The sequence below is a fragment of the Calypte anna genome, unplaced genomic scaffold, assembly GCF_003957555.1.
Source record: "Calypte anna isolate BGI_N300 unplaced genomic scaffold, bCalAnn1_v1.p scaffold_67_arrow_ctg1, whole genome shotgun sequence".
Taxonomy (NCBI): Eukaryota; Metazoa; Chordata; class Aves; order Apodiformes; family Trochilidae; genus Calypte; species Calypte anna.
In genome coordinates, this window is record NW_022045523.1 from 34612 (window position 1) to 48338 (window position 13727).

The following is a 13727-nucleotide window of genomic DNA, read 5'->3' on the forward strand; positions in this document are numbered from 1 at the left end:
GGGAGGGGTTGGGTCAGTGGTTGGTAGAGTTGGGTCAATAGTTGGTAGGGTTGGGTCAATGGTTCACAGAGTTGGGTTGTACTTGGACTTGATGATCTTCAAGGTCTTTTCCCATCAGAAGGGTGCTGGGAGGTGATGAGCTGAGGCTCCCTCTCCTCTCCATCTCTCCCTCCAGGGCTGCTGAGCCGTTACCCCCAGCAGGACAGTGACTCCTTCCCCCTGCCCGACTCCGTCCCCGTCTTCTGCCTTCCCATGGGGGCCACCATCGAGAGCTGGCCGGCCGACACCAAGTACCCCCTGCCCGTCTTCTCCACCTTCGTCCTGACGGGCGCCTCGGGTGACAAGGCAGGTTGGGTGACAGGGCAGGTTGGGTGACCAGGCAGGTTGGGTGTCTGGGCAGGTTGGGCAGGGCCACCAGCAAGGTCGGAACCGACGGTGTTCAGGCTCCAACCTCAACTCCTCCCCATGCAGGTTTACGGCGCCGCCATCCAGTTCCACGAGGCCTTTCCCCGGGAACGGCTCTCGGAGAAGCAGAGTCTGAGGTTGGGGCTGCTGAGCGTGGTGGATCGGAGGCCAGTGGCCGGGAGGTCCCTCCAGACCCTGAAGAGCATCTGTGTCCTCTCCCATTGGCCTTTCTTCGACGTCTTCCGCAAGTTCCTCATGTTCATCTACCGCTACTCCATCTCGGGGCCCCACGTGCTGCCCCTGGAGACGTGAGCGCCAGGGGGGACGGGGAGGAGAGAGAGAGAGAGAGGAAAAAAAAAAAAAAAAAAAAGCAAAAAAAAAACCCGAAAAACCCAAAGGGGGAGGTTTTTTTGTTTTGGTTTTTTTTTTTTTTTTTTTTAGGGGTGGCACAGGAGGTGGCACTTGTCACCACCTCCCACCTCCTCGTCCCCTGCCCGACGGGCCCCCTCTGCCCGCAGGCACATCTCCCACTTCATGCACAACGTCCCCTTCCCGTCCCCGCAGCGACCCCGCATCCTGGTCCAGGTGAGGTGCTGGATGTCCCTACCCCCTGTCCCCTCCCTTCTCCTTGTCACCCTTCTGATCCTCACAGCCTACCCTGTCCCCTCTCTGTCCCCCCAGATGTCCCCGTATGACAACCTCCTGCTCTGCCGGCCCGTCTCCTCCCCACTGCCACTCAGGTAGGGAGGGACCCAGGCAGGGGTTGGGGCTTTGGGTGGCTGGAGGGGGACAGGGAGGGGACAGGGGACATATGGGGAGGGGACAAGGATATGGGGAGAGGGCAGGGATATGGGGAGAGGACAGGGATATAGAGAGGGGAGAGGGATACCAGGAGGGGACAGAGGCATGGGGAAGGGACAAGGATATGGAAGGGACAGGGACATAGGGAGGGGACAGAAACATGGAAGGAATAGGGATATGGGGAGGGGACAGGGACATGGAGGGGATAGGAATATGGAGAGGGGACAGGGACATGAAGAGGGGACAGGGACATGAAGAGGGGACAGGGACACGGGAAGAGGTGTCTGAGCCTTGCCCCTCCCCCCAGCGGTGCCAGCTTCCTGACCCTGCTGCAGAACCTGGGCCCAGAGAACGCGGTGGCCCTGCTGGTGGCCGTCCTGACCGAGCAGAAGCTCCTGATCCACTCCCTGCGCCCCGACGTCCTGACCAGCGTGGGAGAGGCCTTGGTGGCGGTGAGTGGGACACCAGAGGAGGGGACGGGGGAGTCCCTGGGGACACCCCGTGGTGCTGACCCCCCTCCTCCTCCTGTCCCCCAGATGATCTTCCCCCTGCGCTGGCAGTGCCCCTACATCCCGCTGTGCCCGCTGGCGCTGGCTGACGTGCTGTGTGCCCCCGTGCCCTTCATTGTAGGCATCCACTCCAGCTACTTCGACCTCTATGAGCCCCCTCGGGATGTCATCTGCGTTGACTTGGACACCAACACCATCTTCCAGTGAGTTGGTCACCTCCCGGGAGAGGTGGCAGAGGGAGGCTTTGCCATCTGGGATTGGCAGATGGAAAGGAACTCAAGGTCCAAGGGTTCTCGCCTGCAACAGTCCCAGCACCGTGGCTTTTCCAGCTTTCCAAAATGAGGGAATCCACCACTTCCCCTAGGAGACCATTCCCAGTGTCTGACTGTCCTCATGGGGAAAAATTGTCCTCTGGGAAAAGGAGCAACTTCTGCCCATTACCCAAGCCCCAGGACAGATGAGGGGAGGTGCTGCTGGAAAGCAGCTCCATGGAGAAAGCCCTTGGGGTCCTGGTGGCCAGGAAATTCTCCAGGGGTCAGCAATGTGGCCAAGAGGGACAGTGGTGTCCTGGGAGGCATCAGGAAAAGTATCCAGCAGATCCAGGAAAGTTCTCCTCCCCCTCTGCTCTGCCCTGGGGAGACCACCCCTGGAATTCTGTGTCCAGTTTGGGGCTCCCCAGTTCCAGAGAGACAGAGATCTACTGGAGAGAGGCCAAGGGAGAGCTGTGAGGGTGCTGAAGGGACTTGGAGATCTCTGCTGGGGAGAAAGAGTGAGAGAACTGTTCAGCCTGGAGAAGGCTGAGAGGATCTTCTGAATGTCCATCAAGAGCTGAGGGGTTGGGGGCAAGAGGCTGAGGCCAATCTCAGTTCAGTGGTGGCCAAGGAATCCGGGGTTGGAGCTGGAACATGGGAAGTTCCAGCTCAGGCTGAGGAGAAACTTCATCCCTGTGAGGATGAGGGGGGCCCAGGCTGCCCTGAGAGGTTCTGGAGTCTCCTTCTCTGGAGGCTTCCAGCCCCCCCTGGATGTGTCCCTGGGTGTCCTGCCCTGGGTGATCCTGCTGGGGCAAGCAGGATGATCCTCCATCATCTCTGGAGCTCCCTTCTAATCCCCAACATTTCATGGTCCTCTGATCACCCATTGTCCTCTCAGGATGGGAGTCTCCAGATCAGGAACCTCCACCTTCTTTTTAGCCCCCTTTAATCCTGGACCGTGGCAATAACATCTCCCAGGAGCCTTTACTTCTCCAAGCTGGACACCCCTGGGTTTCTGAGCCTCTCTAGCTCAGATCTCACTCTCTTGCTGTCTTCTCCCCAAAAACCCAGGAGCGAGGACCGCAAACTCCTGCCCCCCCGCGCCCTTCCCCGCCGCCCCTGCAAGGTTCTGCTGACCACGCTGCAGACCCTCACCCAGCAGCTGGACCAGAGTGAGTTGCGGGCGTCAGCAGCCCCCATCCCAACCCCCTATCCCTTTAACCCCCTCCTCCACTTCATTTTGGGAGGGGAGGGGTTTATCTTTTTGTCTGTTTTTTGGGGGGGTTCCCTCAGCCTGCAGCGGGCCCGGGGAGGAGGTGCCTCTGGTGAGCGACGTGGAGGCCGCGCGGGGCCGGCGGGCGCAGCTGGAGCTGGAGGGACGCGCGGCCTTCCTGCGCTTCATGGCCTGCGCCCTCCGCGGGTACCGCTCCTTCCTGCGCCCCATCGCCCCCCACCCCGCGCCCCCCGGCAGGGACACCCGCAGCCTCTTCGCCATGCAAGGTGGGTTCTGGAAAAGAGGAGGGGATGTTGTGGTTCTGAGGGGGGAGGAGGGCGGAGGGGTGGGATGGAAAGGGGAGTTTCCAGGTGGGAAAGGGAGTGGAGGGTGGGGGTCAGGGTGGGGTTTTTTGCTCTGAGGGTGGTGGGGCACTGAGGCAGGTGGTCTGGAGAGCATGGAATGGTTGAGGTTGGAAGAGACCTTGAAGATCACGCGGATGATCCACTAGAAGATCTTTAAGGTGGCTGCCCCACCCCTGGAGGTGTTGAGGATCACATTGGTTGGGGCTTGGAGCAACCTGTGGAAGGTGTCCTGTCCCATGGGTGACTGCATGATCTAGAGACCATGGAGTGGTTTGAGTTGGAAAAACCTTAAAGTCCACCAGATGATCTTTAGGGTGGCTGCCCCATCCCTGGAGGTGTTGAGGATCACATTGGGTGGGGCTTGGAGCAGCCTGAGCTTGTGGGAGGGGTCCCTTCCCAATGGAACTAGATGAGTTTTAGACCATGGGATGGTTTGAGTTGGAATAAACCTTAAAGACCACCTGAATGGTCCACCAGATGATCTTTAAGGTGGCTGCCCCACCCCTGGAGGTGTTGAGGATCACATTAGGTGGGGCTTGGAGCAACCTGGGCTGGTGAGAAGGGTCCTGTCCCATGGGTGACTGCATGACCTAGAGGCCATGGAATGGTTGGGGTTGGAAGGGACCTTGAATCTCATGCAGATGATCCAGTAGAAGATCATTAAGGTGGCTGCCCCACCCCTGGAGGTGTTGAGGATCACATTGGGTGGGGCTTGGAGCAACCTGGGCTGGTGGGAGGGATCCTTGCTCACTGGATGAGCTTTAGATGATAGAATCCTGGGATGGCTTGGAAAGGACCTGAAAGGCCATCTGGGTGTTCTCCAAGATGATTGGGTATCAGGAACAATTTGTTGGCTGACAGTGGTCAAGCCTTGGGCCAGGCTGCCCAGGGCAGTGGTGGAGGGGCTCACAAAGTGTGGGGACATGTTTGAGTGGGCACGCTGAGGTTGGGTTGATGGTTGAACTTTGGTGCTCTTGGAGGTCTCCAACCTTCATGACCCCCATATTGAAGTCCACCTTGGGTGGAGCTCGGCAGGAGGCGGCAGCACCCACCGCGAGGGGGGTTGGGTGAAACCGGGTGCCTTTTCTCTCCTTCTCCACCCAACCCATCCATAACCCCACGGTTTGGGGTTGATGGGGGGGGTGTTGGGTTTAACTCCTCCCTCGGGGTGCCCCCCCTCAGCCTTCCTCAAGTCCCGGGAGCGGGCGTATCACCGCTTCTACGGGCAGCTGCTGCGCACCCAGCTCTTCACCCAGTTCATCGAGGACTGCTCCTTCGCCAGTGACCGTGACCCCTGCCTCGAGTTCTTTGACACCTGCGTGGACAAGGTGGGCTCTGTCACCCCCACTCCCACCCCAACCCTGTCCCTGGGTGTCCCCAGTCTCGGTCACCCTCCCCTCCCCTCCCCACCCCACACCCCCCCCCCGGCCTCGCTCCTGTGCCCCCTCCCCAGGTGCAGGCGGAGCTGGAGAAGCCGGAGGACACCCCCCTGATGGAGCTGGATGACCCCCGGGGGGGGGAGCACACGGTCTTCATCACCCCCCCTGAGCAGCCCGCTGGGCCCGATGGTACCGAGCTGCCGGCCCGGTACCGGTGAGCACCTCCCTCATCCCCTACTCACACCCAAATCCCCCCCTCAGCCCCTAAACCCCCCTCAGCCCCTAAACCCCTCCATCACCCCCTAAGCCCTCTCCTCACCAAGTATCCCCCCTCACCCCAAACTCGCCCTAAGCCCCCTCTTCACCCCAAAATGCCCTCCCTCATTCCCCCTAAAACCCTCATCCCCAAATCCCCCCTTATCCTGTAACCCCCCCTCCTCACCCCCTATACGCCCCCCTCACCGCCAAGTATCCCCCCATCCCCTCAACACCCCTCACCCCAAATCACCCCCTTACCCCTTAACTTCCCCCTCACCCTCTGTTCCCCCCCCCAGCTATGATGGGTTCCCCACCCTGCGCCCTGAGCTTCTGGAGCCCCCCCGGGACCCCTTGGTGGCCCAATTGTGCCAGGCCAGGAGCAGTGCCCCCAGCAGCCCCGCCCCGCGCCGCACCAAGCAGGTGAGGGGACACCAGGGGACACAAGTGTCATGAGTTGGCCAGGCCTCAGCACCACGTGGGAGAGGGTGAACACAGTGACACCAGGGGACATGAGTGTCACAAGTTGGCCAGGCCTCAGCACCACGTGGGAGAGGGTGAACACAATCACACCGGGGGACACAGGTGTCACGAGTTGGCTAGACATGAAGTGGGATAGGACGCCACCTCCTTCAGCCTCATCCATCTTCTTCCTCGCCCCTCAGGAGATGAAGGTGGCCCAACGGGTGGCTCAGAAATACTCCTCAGTACCGGACATGTGGGCCAAGTGCCTCTTGGGTCACTGCTATGGCCTTTGGTTCCTCTACCTCCCCACCCACGTCCGCGCCGCCCCCGCCAAGCTGCGGGCTCTGCAGTTGGCCTACGAGGTCCTGCGCAAGATGGAGACCCACAAAGTGGTGCTGCCCGACGAGGTGGGGGAGACACCGGGGACACCGAGGGGTCCCCCGAGGGCTCTCGGGCCCCCTTTTAACCCCTTCCCCTGTGCCCCCCCCCAGGTGTGTTACCGCATCCTGATGCAGCTCTGTGGGCAGTACGGGGAACCCGTCCTCTCCGTGCGGGTGCTGCTGGAGATGAAGCGCGCGGGCATCGTCCCCAACACCGTCACCTACGGCTACTACAACAAGGTGACAGTGGAGGGGACACAGCTGGGGGCGTGGGGAGGGTCCTAGTGGTCCCCTGGCTGGGTTGTTCACCCTCTCACTGAGTTCTTTGCCCCCTGGCTGGATTATTTATCCCCTAACTGGATTATTTGTCCCCTGGCTGAGTTGCTTGTCCCCTGAGCGGATTATTTGTCCTCTCACATGGTTATTTACCCCCTCACTGGATTATTTCCCCCCCTGACTAGGTTATTTCCCCTCCTTGCTGGATTATTTGTCCCCTGACTAGGTTGTTATCCCCTAACTGGATTATTTGTCCCCTCACTGGATTATTTCTCTCCCTGAGTGGATTATTTGCCCCCTCACTGGATTACTTGCCCCCTGGCTGGGTTATTTACCCCCACGACTGGGTTATTTATCCCCTTACTGGATTATTTATCCCCTGACTGGATTATTCATGCTCTGACTGAATTATTTATTCCCTGGATGGAGTATTTATTCCCTGGCTGAATTACTTGCCTCCTGTTTGAATTATTTGCCCCCTGACTGGATTATTTATTCCCTGGATGGATTATTCATTCCCTGGCTGAATTACTTGCCCCTTGGCTGGATTACTTGCCCCCTGACCAGGTTTTTTGTCCCCTGGCAGGCAGTTCTGGAGAGCAAGTGGCCAGCAGGCACCCAGGGGGGGCGGCTGCGCTGGGCCAAGCTGCGGAACGTGGTGCTGGGGGCTGCTCAGTTCCGGCAGCCCCTGCGGCAGCGCCGGGCGACCACCCCCACCCCCCCGGGTGAGTGGGGATGGGGACATCGGGGGGGGGGGCGTGGGGGGACAAGGGGGGACGTTTTCACCCATCTGACCCCCCCCCGTCCCCCCGCAGCTCCCCGGGCCCCCCGCCCCAGCCTGCAGCGCCAAACCACCTGGGCCGGACGCAGCCTGCGGGACCCCCCCCCAGCCCCCCGTCTGGTGAAGAGCGGCAGCCTCAGTTTCCCCAGGGGTGCTAGTGGGGAGGGGGGGCCCAGAGAGCCCCTCGCCCCCCGGACCCCCCTTATTCCATCAGCCCCCGACCCCCTGCCCCCTCCCCAGCTGCGGGGCCCCCCCAGTTCGGCTGACGGGAGCCTCTCAGACCTCAGCTTCGCCACCGATGAGAGCGACCGCGGGGGGGACGAGGGCCCGGGGGGTCCCGGGGGGGTGGTGGCAGCTGGGGGGGGGGGCGGGGGGTACCCCCCGGAAGGGGTTGGCGGCCAAACTGCAGCAGCTGCTGTCCCCTGGCAAACGGCCCCCCCTGCGCCCGGCTGCCAGCACCGAGCTCCCCGCCGCACCCCGTGATGGCACCGGCACCGGTACCGGCACCCGCCGGGGCTCCGAGCAGCAGGACAGGGACCCCACCCCACGCCGCAGCCCCGCGGACAGCCTGCTGCGCCCCCGCCCCGAGTCCACTGCCTCTGAGGTACCCCCCGTGTCCCCTGGGCTGTCCCTGCTGACCCCTGATGTCCCCCAGGGGGGCTGGGGCTGTCCCTTTTTCCCTACTGACCCCCCCGTGTGCCCCCCCCAGAGCTCAGTCTCTCTGGGCAGTGAGCTGGACCTGTCAGACACCTCAGTGGGCAGCACTGGTGTCCCCAAAGCCCCCAAGCCACCAGGTGACGGTGTCACCGGGCAGGAGCCACCAGCTGTGGAGGTGAGTCTTGGGGAGGGGGGGAGGGTTTCGTGTCACCCCTTTCCACTGTCTCTTCCCTTGTGATGGTGTCCCTGGTGGTAATGGTGTCCCCCAGGGGTGATGGTGTCTCCAGGGGTGATGGTGTCCTTTGGGGGGTGACGGTGTCCCATGGGGGGTCACGGTGTCCCTTGGAGGGTGATGGTGTCCCAGGGAGTGACAATGTCCTCTGGGGGGGTGATGGTGTCCCCAGGGGGTGACAGTGTCCCCTGGGGACAGGTGCTGCTCTCCAGCTGCTCGCGGTGCCAGGGCTGCGGGGCGCTGGTGTACGACGAGGAGGTGATGGCAGGCTGGACCTCTGATGACTCCAACCTCAACACCTCCTGTCCCTTCTGCACCCGCCCCTTCGTCCCCTTCCTCAGCATCGAGATCCAGGACTTCCGACTGCCCCCCAGGTGACAACCCCTCCCTGGTCCTCCTCCACCCTGGTGTCCCCAAGGGTCCCCAAACCCCCTGTCTGCTGCCCGCTGCTGTCCCCTATCTGCTCCTTGGAGGAAACCCCAATGTCCCACGTACTCTGGTGTCCCCAGTGTCCTTCTTTGCTGCCCATTGGTGTCCCCTGTCTTGTCCTCAAGGAATTCCCAGTGTCCCACATACTCACGAGTGTCCCCAGTGTCCCCAGACCCCCTCTCTGCTGCCCACTGGTGTTCCCTGTCCCATCCTTGGAGAAAAACCCATTATTCCACAAACCCTTTGGTGGCCCCACTGTCCCTCTTTGCTGCCCAAGGGTGTCCCTTGTCCTTTTGTCCTCCTGGGATGAAACCCTAATGTTCTGCATCCACCTAGGTGTCCCTGCTGTCCCCAGTGTCCCCTGCCCCGTCCTTGGGGTGGGGGGCGAATCCCAGTGTCCCACATACCCATTGGTGTCCCCAACCTCAGGGGGGATCCCCACTGCTCCCCCCCTCTCCTACTCCATCCCCCCATCTCCCTAACTCCCCCCTCTCCTCTCTGCCCTCCCAGCTCCTCCGAGGACCCTTCCGTGTCCCCTCCTGCCCCACGGGGCCCCGTGCTCAGTGACCGCAGCCGCTGCCTCGCCCTGGACGAGGCCGAACCCGAGCTCTGCAATGGCTGCACTGAACTGGTGGTATGGGGACACCCCCACCCCACAGGGGCATTGGGGACACCCCCACCCCACGGAGACATCCCCCCTCCACAGGGACACCCCCTCCATGGGGACACTCCCACCCCACAGGGACACTCCCACCCCACGGAGACACCCCCACCCCACAGGGACACTGGGGACACCCCCACCCCATGGGAACACCCCTACCACGGGGACATCCCCACCCCACAGGGACACCCCCACCCCACGGGGACACTCCCACCCCACATGGACATTGGGGACACCCCCACCCCACAGGGACATCCCCACCCCATGAGGATATCCCCCAATGAATGGGGACACGACCACCCCACAGGGACACCCCCACTCCAAGGGGACATCCCCCACCCCACAGAGACACCCACACTCTAAGGGGACATCCCCCACCCAACCAGGACAACCCCACCCAACAGCGATGCTCCTCAGCCAATGGGGACAACCTCCAACCCAAAAGGAACACCCTCCACCCCATGGGGAAACCCCAAGAGGGTCAGGAGGACACGGGGTGTCCCCAGCAGGGCATTGTCCCCCTCCCACAGGCACCCCAGCGGTCGGAGCGCGTGGCCTTCGCCTACCTGAGCCCTTTGGTGTTGAGGAAAGAGTTGGAAAGTTTGGTGGAGAACGAAGGGGGGGAGCTGCTGGCCAGGCCCGAGCTGGTGGACAGTCACCCCATCATCTACTGGAACCTGGTCTGGTACTTCCAGCGCCTGGAGCTGCCCAGCAACCTCCCCAGACTGCTCCTGGGGTCCCACCATGTCCCCCCAACCCCCCAGGTAGGAGAAGGGAAGAGGGGAATTTATTATCCCAGGGAGGTTTTCCTCCTTCTGCTCTGCTCTGCCCTGGGGAGACCACCCCTGGAATTCTGTGTCCAGTTTGGGGCTCCCCAGTTCCAGAGAGACAGAGATCTACTGGAGAGAGGCCAAGGGAGAGCTGTGAGGGTGCTGAAGGGACTTGGAGATCTCTGCTGGGGAGAAAGAGTGAGAGAACTGTTCAGCCTGGAGAAGGCTGAGAGGATCTTCTGAATGTCCATCAAGAGCTGAGGGGTGGGGGGCAAGAGGCTGAGGCCAATCTCAGTTCAGTGGTGGCCAAGGAATCCGGGGTTGGAGCTGGAACATGGGAAGTTCCAGCTCAGGCTGAGGAGAAACTTCATCCCTGTGAGGGTGAGGGGGGCCCAGGCTGCCCTGAGAGGTTCTGGAGTCTCCTTCTCTGGAGGCTTCCAGCCCCCCCTGGATGTGTCCCTGGGTGTCCTGCCCTGGGTGATCCTGGGGGATTGGATCCATCATCTCTGGAGCTCCTTTCCAACCTCTCACATTCTGTTAATTTGGGGAGGGTGTGGGGGGGTTTGGGGGGTGTCCAGCTCGTTGCCCACCTCCCCACCCCACAGGCCCAGTCCCCCGACCCCCCCAGTGTCCGCGTTCGCCTCCTCTGGGACGTCCTGGCCCCCGAGCCCGACACCTGCCCCCCGCTCTACGTCCTCTGGAGGCTTCACAGTGAGTTGGAGGGTGTGAGGGGAAGAGGGGGGACATATGGGGGGGGTCCCACTGACCCCCTGCTTGTGTCCCCTCCCCAGGTAACATCCCCACCCGGCTGGGGGGCTGGCGGCCCCGCGGCCCCCCCGTGTCTTTGGGTTTCCTGGAAGCGGTGCTGAGCCACGTGGGGCTGAACGAGGTCCACAAAGCCATCACCCTCTTCCTGGAGACCCCCGCTGGACCCCGACAGCCCCAAAGGTGACGTTGGGTTGGGGACCCCCTCCTTTGACCCCCCCAAACCACTTTTGTTCCTCCTTCCTCATCACTTCCCCCCCATTCTCCAGGAGCATCTACCGGGAAATCCTCTTCCTGACGCTGGCGGCGCTGGGCAGGGAGCACATGGACATCGGTATGGGAGGGGGTGTCTCAGGGAGGGGGGGGGTTTGTGGGGTGCCCCCCCTCTTTTTGGTGACTCTGGTGTCCCCGTTTTGTCCCAGCTGCCTTTGACAAGAAGTACAAAGCTGCCTACTCCAAGCTGGCGGGGAGCCTGGGGAAGGAGGAGCTGCGGCGGCGGCGGGCGCAGCCCCCCAGCTCCAAAGCCATCGACTGCCGCAAGAGCTTCGGGGCCACCCTCGAGTGTTAGTGGTGACCCTCCCCCTAATTAAACACACCCCCCCTCGGTGACCCCCCCCACACCCACCCCGAGGGTTTTATATCAGTGTTAATATATTTTTATTTATTTATCCCCACCCCCGTGCAGCTCCGCTCCCTCCCCCAGCGCTGTCCCCCCCTCTCCCCAAACCCAGGGGGGGGGTTTTGGGGGTCACCCCCCCCTTCCCCAAATCACCCTCGCACTGTGCAATAGGAACCCCCCAACCTCCCCCCTTGGGGGTCTGTAAATAAAAGCTGCTGAGGTATTTTCCCCGCTGCCTCCCCCGGCGCCTTCTTGGGGGGAGTTTGCCCGAAATCAGAGAATCATGGAATGGGCTGGGTTGGAAGGGACCTCAGAGCTCATCAAGTCCAACCCTTGATCCACTCCCCCCGTGGTTCCCAGCCCACTCAGTGCCACATCCAGGCTCTTTGGAAATCTCTCCAGACACGGAGAATCCACTACTTCCCTGGGCAGCCCATTCCAATGCCTGATCACCCTCTCCAGAAAGAAATTCTTTCTCATCTCCAACCTAAACCTCCCCTGGCACAACTTGAGACCCTGCCCTCTTGTCTTGCTGAGAGTTGCCTGGGAAAAGAGCCCAACCCCCCCCTGGCTCCAACCTCCTTTCAGGGAGTTGGAGAGAGTGATGAGGTCTCCCCTGAGCCTCCTCTTCTCCAGCCTCAACACCCCCAGCTCCCTCAGCCCTTCCTCACAGGAATTCTGCTGGATCCCTCCACCAGTTCCCTCCTTTGGGCCTCCATCTCCTTCCTGAATTTCAGGGCCCAGAACTGGACACAGGACTCAAGCTGTGGCCTCCTCCCCAGGGGCAGAATCCTTTCCCTGGATCTCTTGGCCACACTCTTCCTCATCCAGGAAGCCATTGGGATTCTCGGCTACCTGGGCACACTGCTGGCTCATGGTCACCTTCCAGGTCCCTTTCTGCCACTCTGGAGCTCCCCATGGGGTTGTTGTGGCCAAAATTCAGGATCCAGCACTTGGAATGTTGAACCTCATCCTGTTGGGGCTACACCTGGCTGCAACCAGGATTCAGGGAGTTGCAGAGAGTGATGAGGTCTCCCCTGAGCCTCCTCTTCTCCAGCCTCAACACCCCCAGCTCCCTCAGCCCTTCCTCACAGCAATTCTGCTGGATCCCTTCACAGCCTCCTTGCTCTTCTCTGGACCTGCTCCAGCACCTCAAGCTCCTTCCTGAGCTGAGGGGCCCAGAACTGGACACAGGACTCAAGCTGTGGCCTCACCAGGGCTGAGCACAGGGGCAGAATCCCTTCCCTGGACCTGCTGGCCACGCTGTTCCTGAGCCAGCCCAGGATGCCATTGGCCTTCTTGGCCACCTGGGCACACTGCTGCCTCCTCTTCAGCTTCCTGGCAATCCAGACTCCCAGCTCCCTTTCTGCCACTCTGTGCCCAGCCTGGAGCTCCCCATGGGGTTGTTGTGTTGAACCTCATCCCCTTGGGATCATCCCAACTCTCCAGTCTGTCCAGGTCAAATCGCTCGGTTTGGACCTAAAAGAGGCCAGAAATGGATCATTTGGGACTAAAAATTGGTCACCTCGAGTCCCAAATGGGTGAATTTTGACCTGAAAATTGGTCGTGGGTTATTTTTATCTAAAAATCAGGCATTCCGACCCCAAAATTGGTCATTTGGACCCCAATGGGTTGTTATGACTGAAACATTGGTCTTTCAGACCCCAAAATGGGGCTTTCTAACCTGAATTTGGGCATTTTGACCTGAAAATTGGGCATTGTGACCCCAAAATTGGTCGTTTTGCCCCCAATGAGTTAGTTTTACTTGACAACGGGTCGTTTTGACACAACCCTTGATCATTTTGTCCTAATAATTGGCTATTTTGACTTGAAAATTGGTCATTTTGATGCCCAAATGGGTAATTTTGACCCAAAAATCGGTCATTTGAGCCCAGTGGCTCAAATGTAGCTCAAAATTACTAATTTTGACCTAAAAACTGGTCGTGTCAACCCCAAAATTGGTCATTTTACCCCAATAGGTTATTTTTACCTTAAAATGGGTCATTTTGACTCAAACACTGGTCATCCTGACCTAAAGTTTCATTATTTTGCAGGTAAAATTGGTCATTTTCACACAAAAATTGGGCCTTTTGACCTGAAAATCTGTCAATTTTACCTAAAAATCACTCATTTTACCTCAGAATTGGTCATTTTGACCCCAAAATCCGCCATTTGACCCTAAAAAATTACTTTTTTTTTGTTTTATTTTGTCTCAGTTGGGGGGGACGCTTTGGGGGCACCATCGAGAGTGGGGGGAAAGCAACCAGAGCGCCGCCTTGCAGCCCCGGCCGCCATCTTGGCGCCTGGCAGCGCGGCCCCCTCAGCCCACGGGGGGTCACGGGGTGGGGGGGGGGGGGGGGGATTCCGGGCCCCACCCGGTACCGGACCCCCCAGCCCGTTCCTCAGGGCGTCGCGCGGGGCCACGTGCCCGCCGGTACCGCTCGCCACGCGGCTACGGCGGCCGCGCGGGGACAAAACTCGCGTGGGGGGGGGGTGCGGGGGGGGGGGGGGGGG

General features: G+C 60.7%; 1 protein-coding gene across 1 annotated transcript in view; it reads left to right on the forward strand.

Moving 5' to 3' along the window:
* Positions 1-11401, forward strand: part of DENND4B (DENN domain containing 4B) — a 13794-nt gene extending 2393 nt beyond the window's left edge. The window contains exons 2-25 of the mRNA XM_030468766.1: positions 146-345; positions 472-713; positions 924-990; positions 1087-1145; positions 1514-1658; positions 1743-1918; positions 3038-3138; positions 3260-3466; positions 4727-4872; positions 4998-5137; positions 5478-5601; positions 5844-6050; positions 6135-6263; positions 6886-7024; positions 7115-7414; positions 7461-7684; positions 7790-7912; positions 8168-8343; positions 8909-9032; positions 9590-9823; positions 10435-10540; positions 10621-10777; positions 10864-10928; positions 11017-11401. Of these exons, the coding sequence (XP_030324626.1) occupies positions 146-345; positions 472-713; positions 924-990; positions 1087-1145; positions 1514-1658; positions 1743-1918; positions 3038-3138; positions 3260-3466; positions 4727-4872; positions 4998-5137; positions 5478-5601; positions 5844-6050; positions 6135-6263; positions 6886-7024; positions 7115-7414; positions 7461-7684; positions 7790-7912; positions 8168-8343; positions 8909-9032; positions 9590-9823; positions 10435-10540; positions 10621-10777; positions 10864-10928; positions 11017-11162 (3737 nt within the window). The 3' untranslated portion in view covers positions 11163-11401. The remainder of the gene's footprint in view (positions 1-145; positions 346-471; positions 714-923; positions 991-1086; positions 1146-1513; positions 1659-1742; positions 1919-3037; positions 3139-3259; positions 3467-4726; positions 4873-4997; positions 5138-5477; positions 5602-5843; positions 6051-6134; positions 6264-6885; positions 7025-7114; positions 7415-7460; positions 7685-7789; positions 7913-8167; positions 8344-8908; positions 9033-9589; positions 9824-10434; positions 10541-10620; positions 10778-10863; positions 10929-11016) is intronic.
* Positions 11402-13727: the final 2326 nt, after the last annotated feature.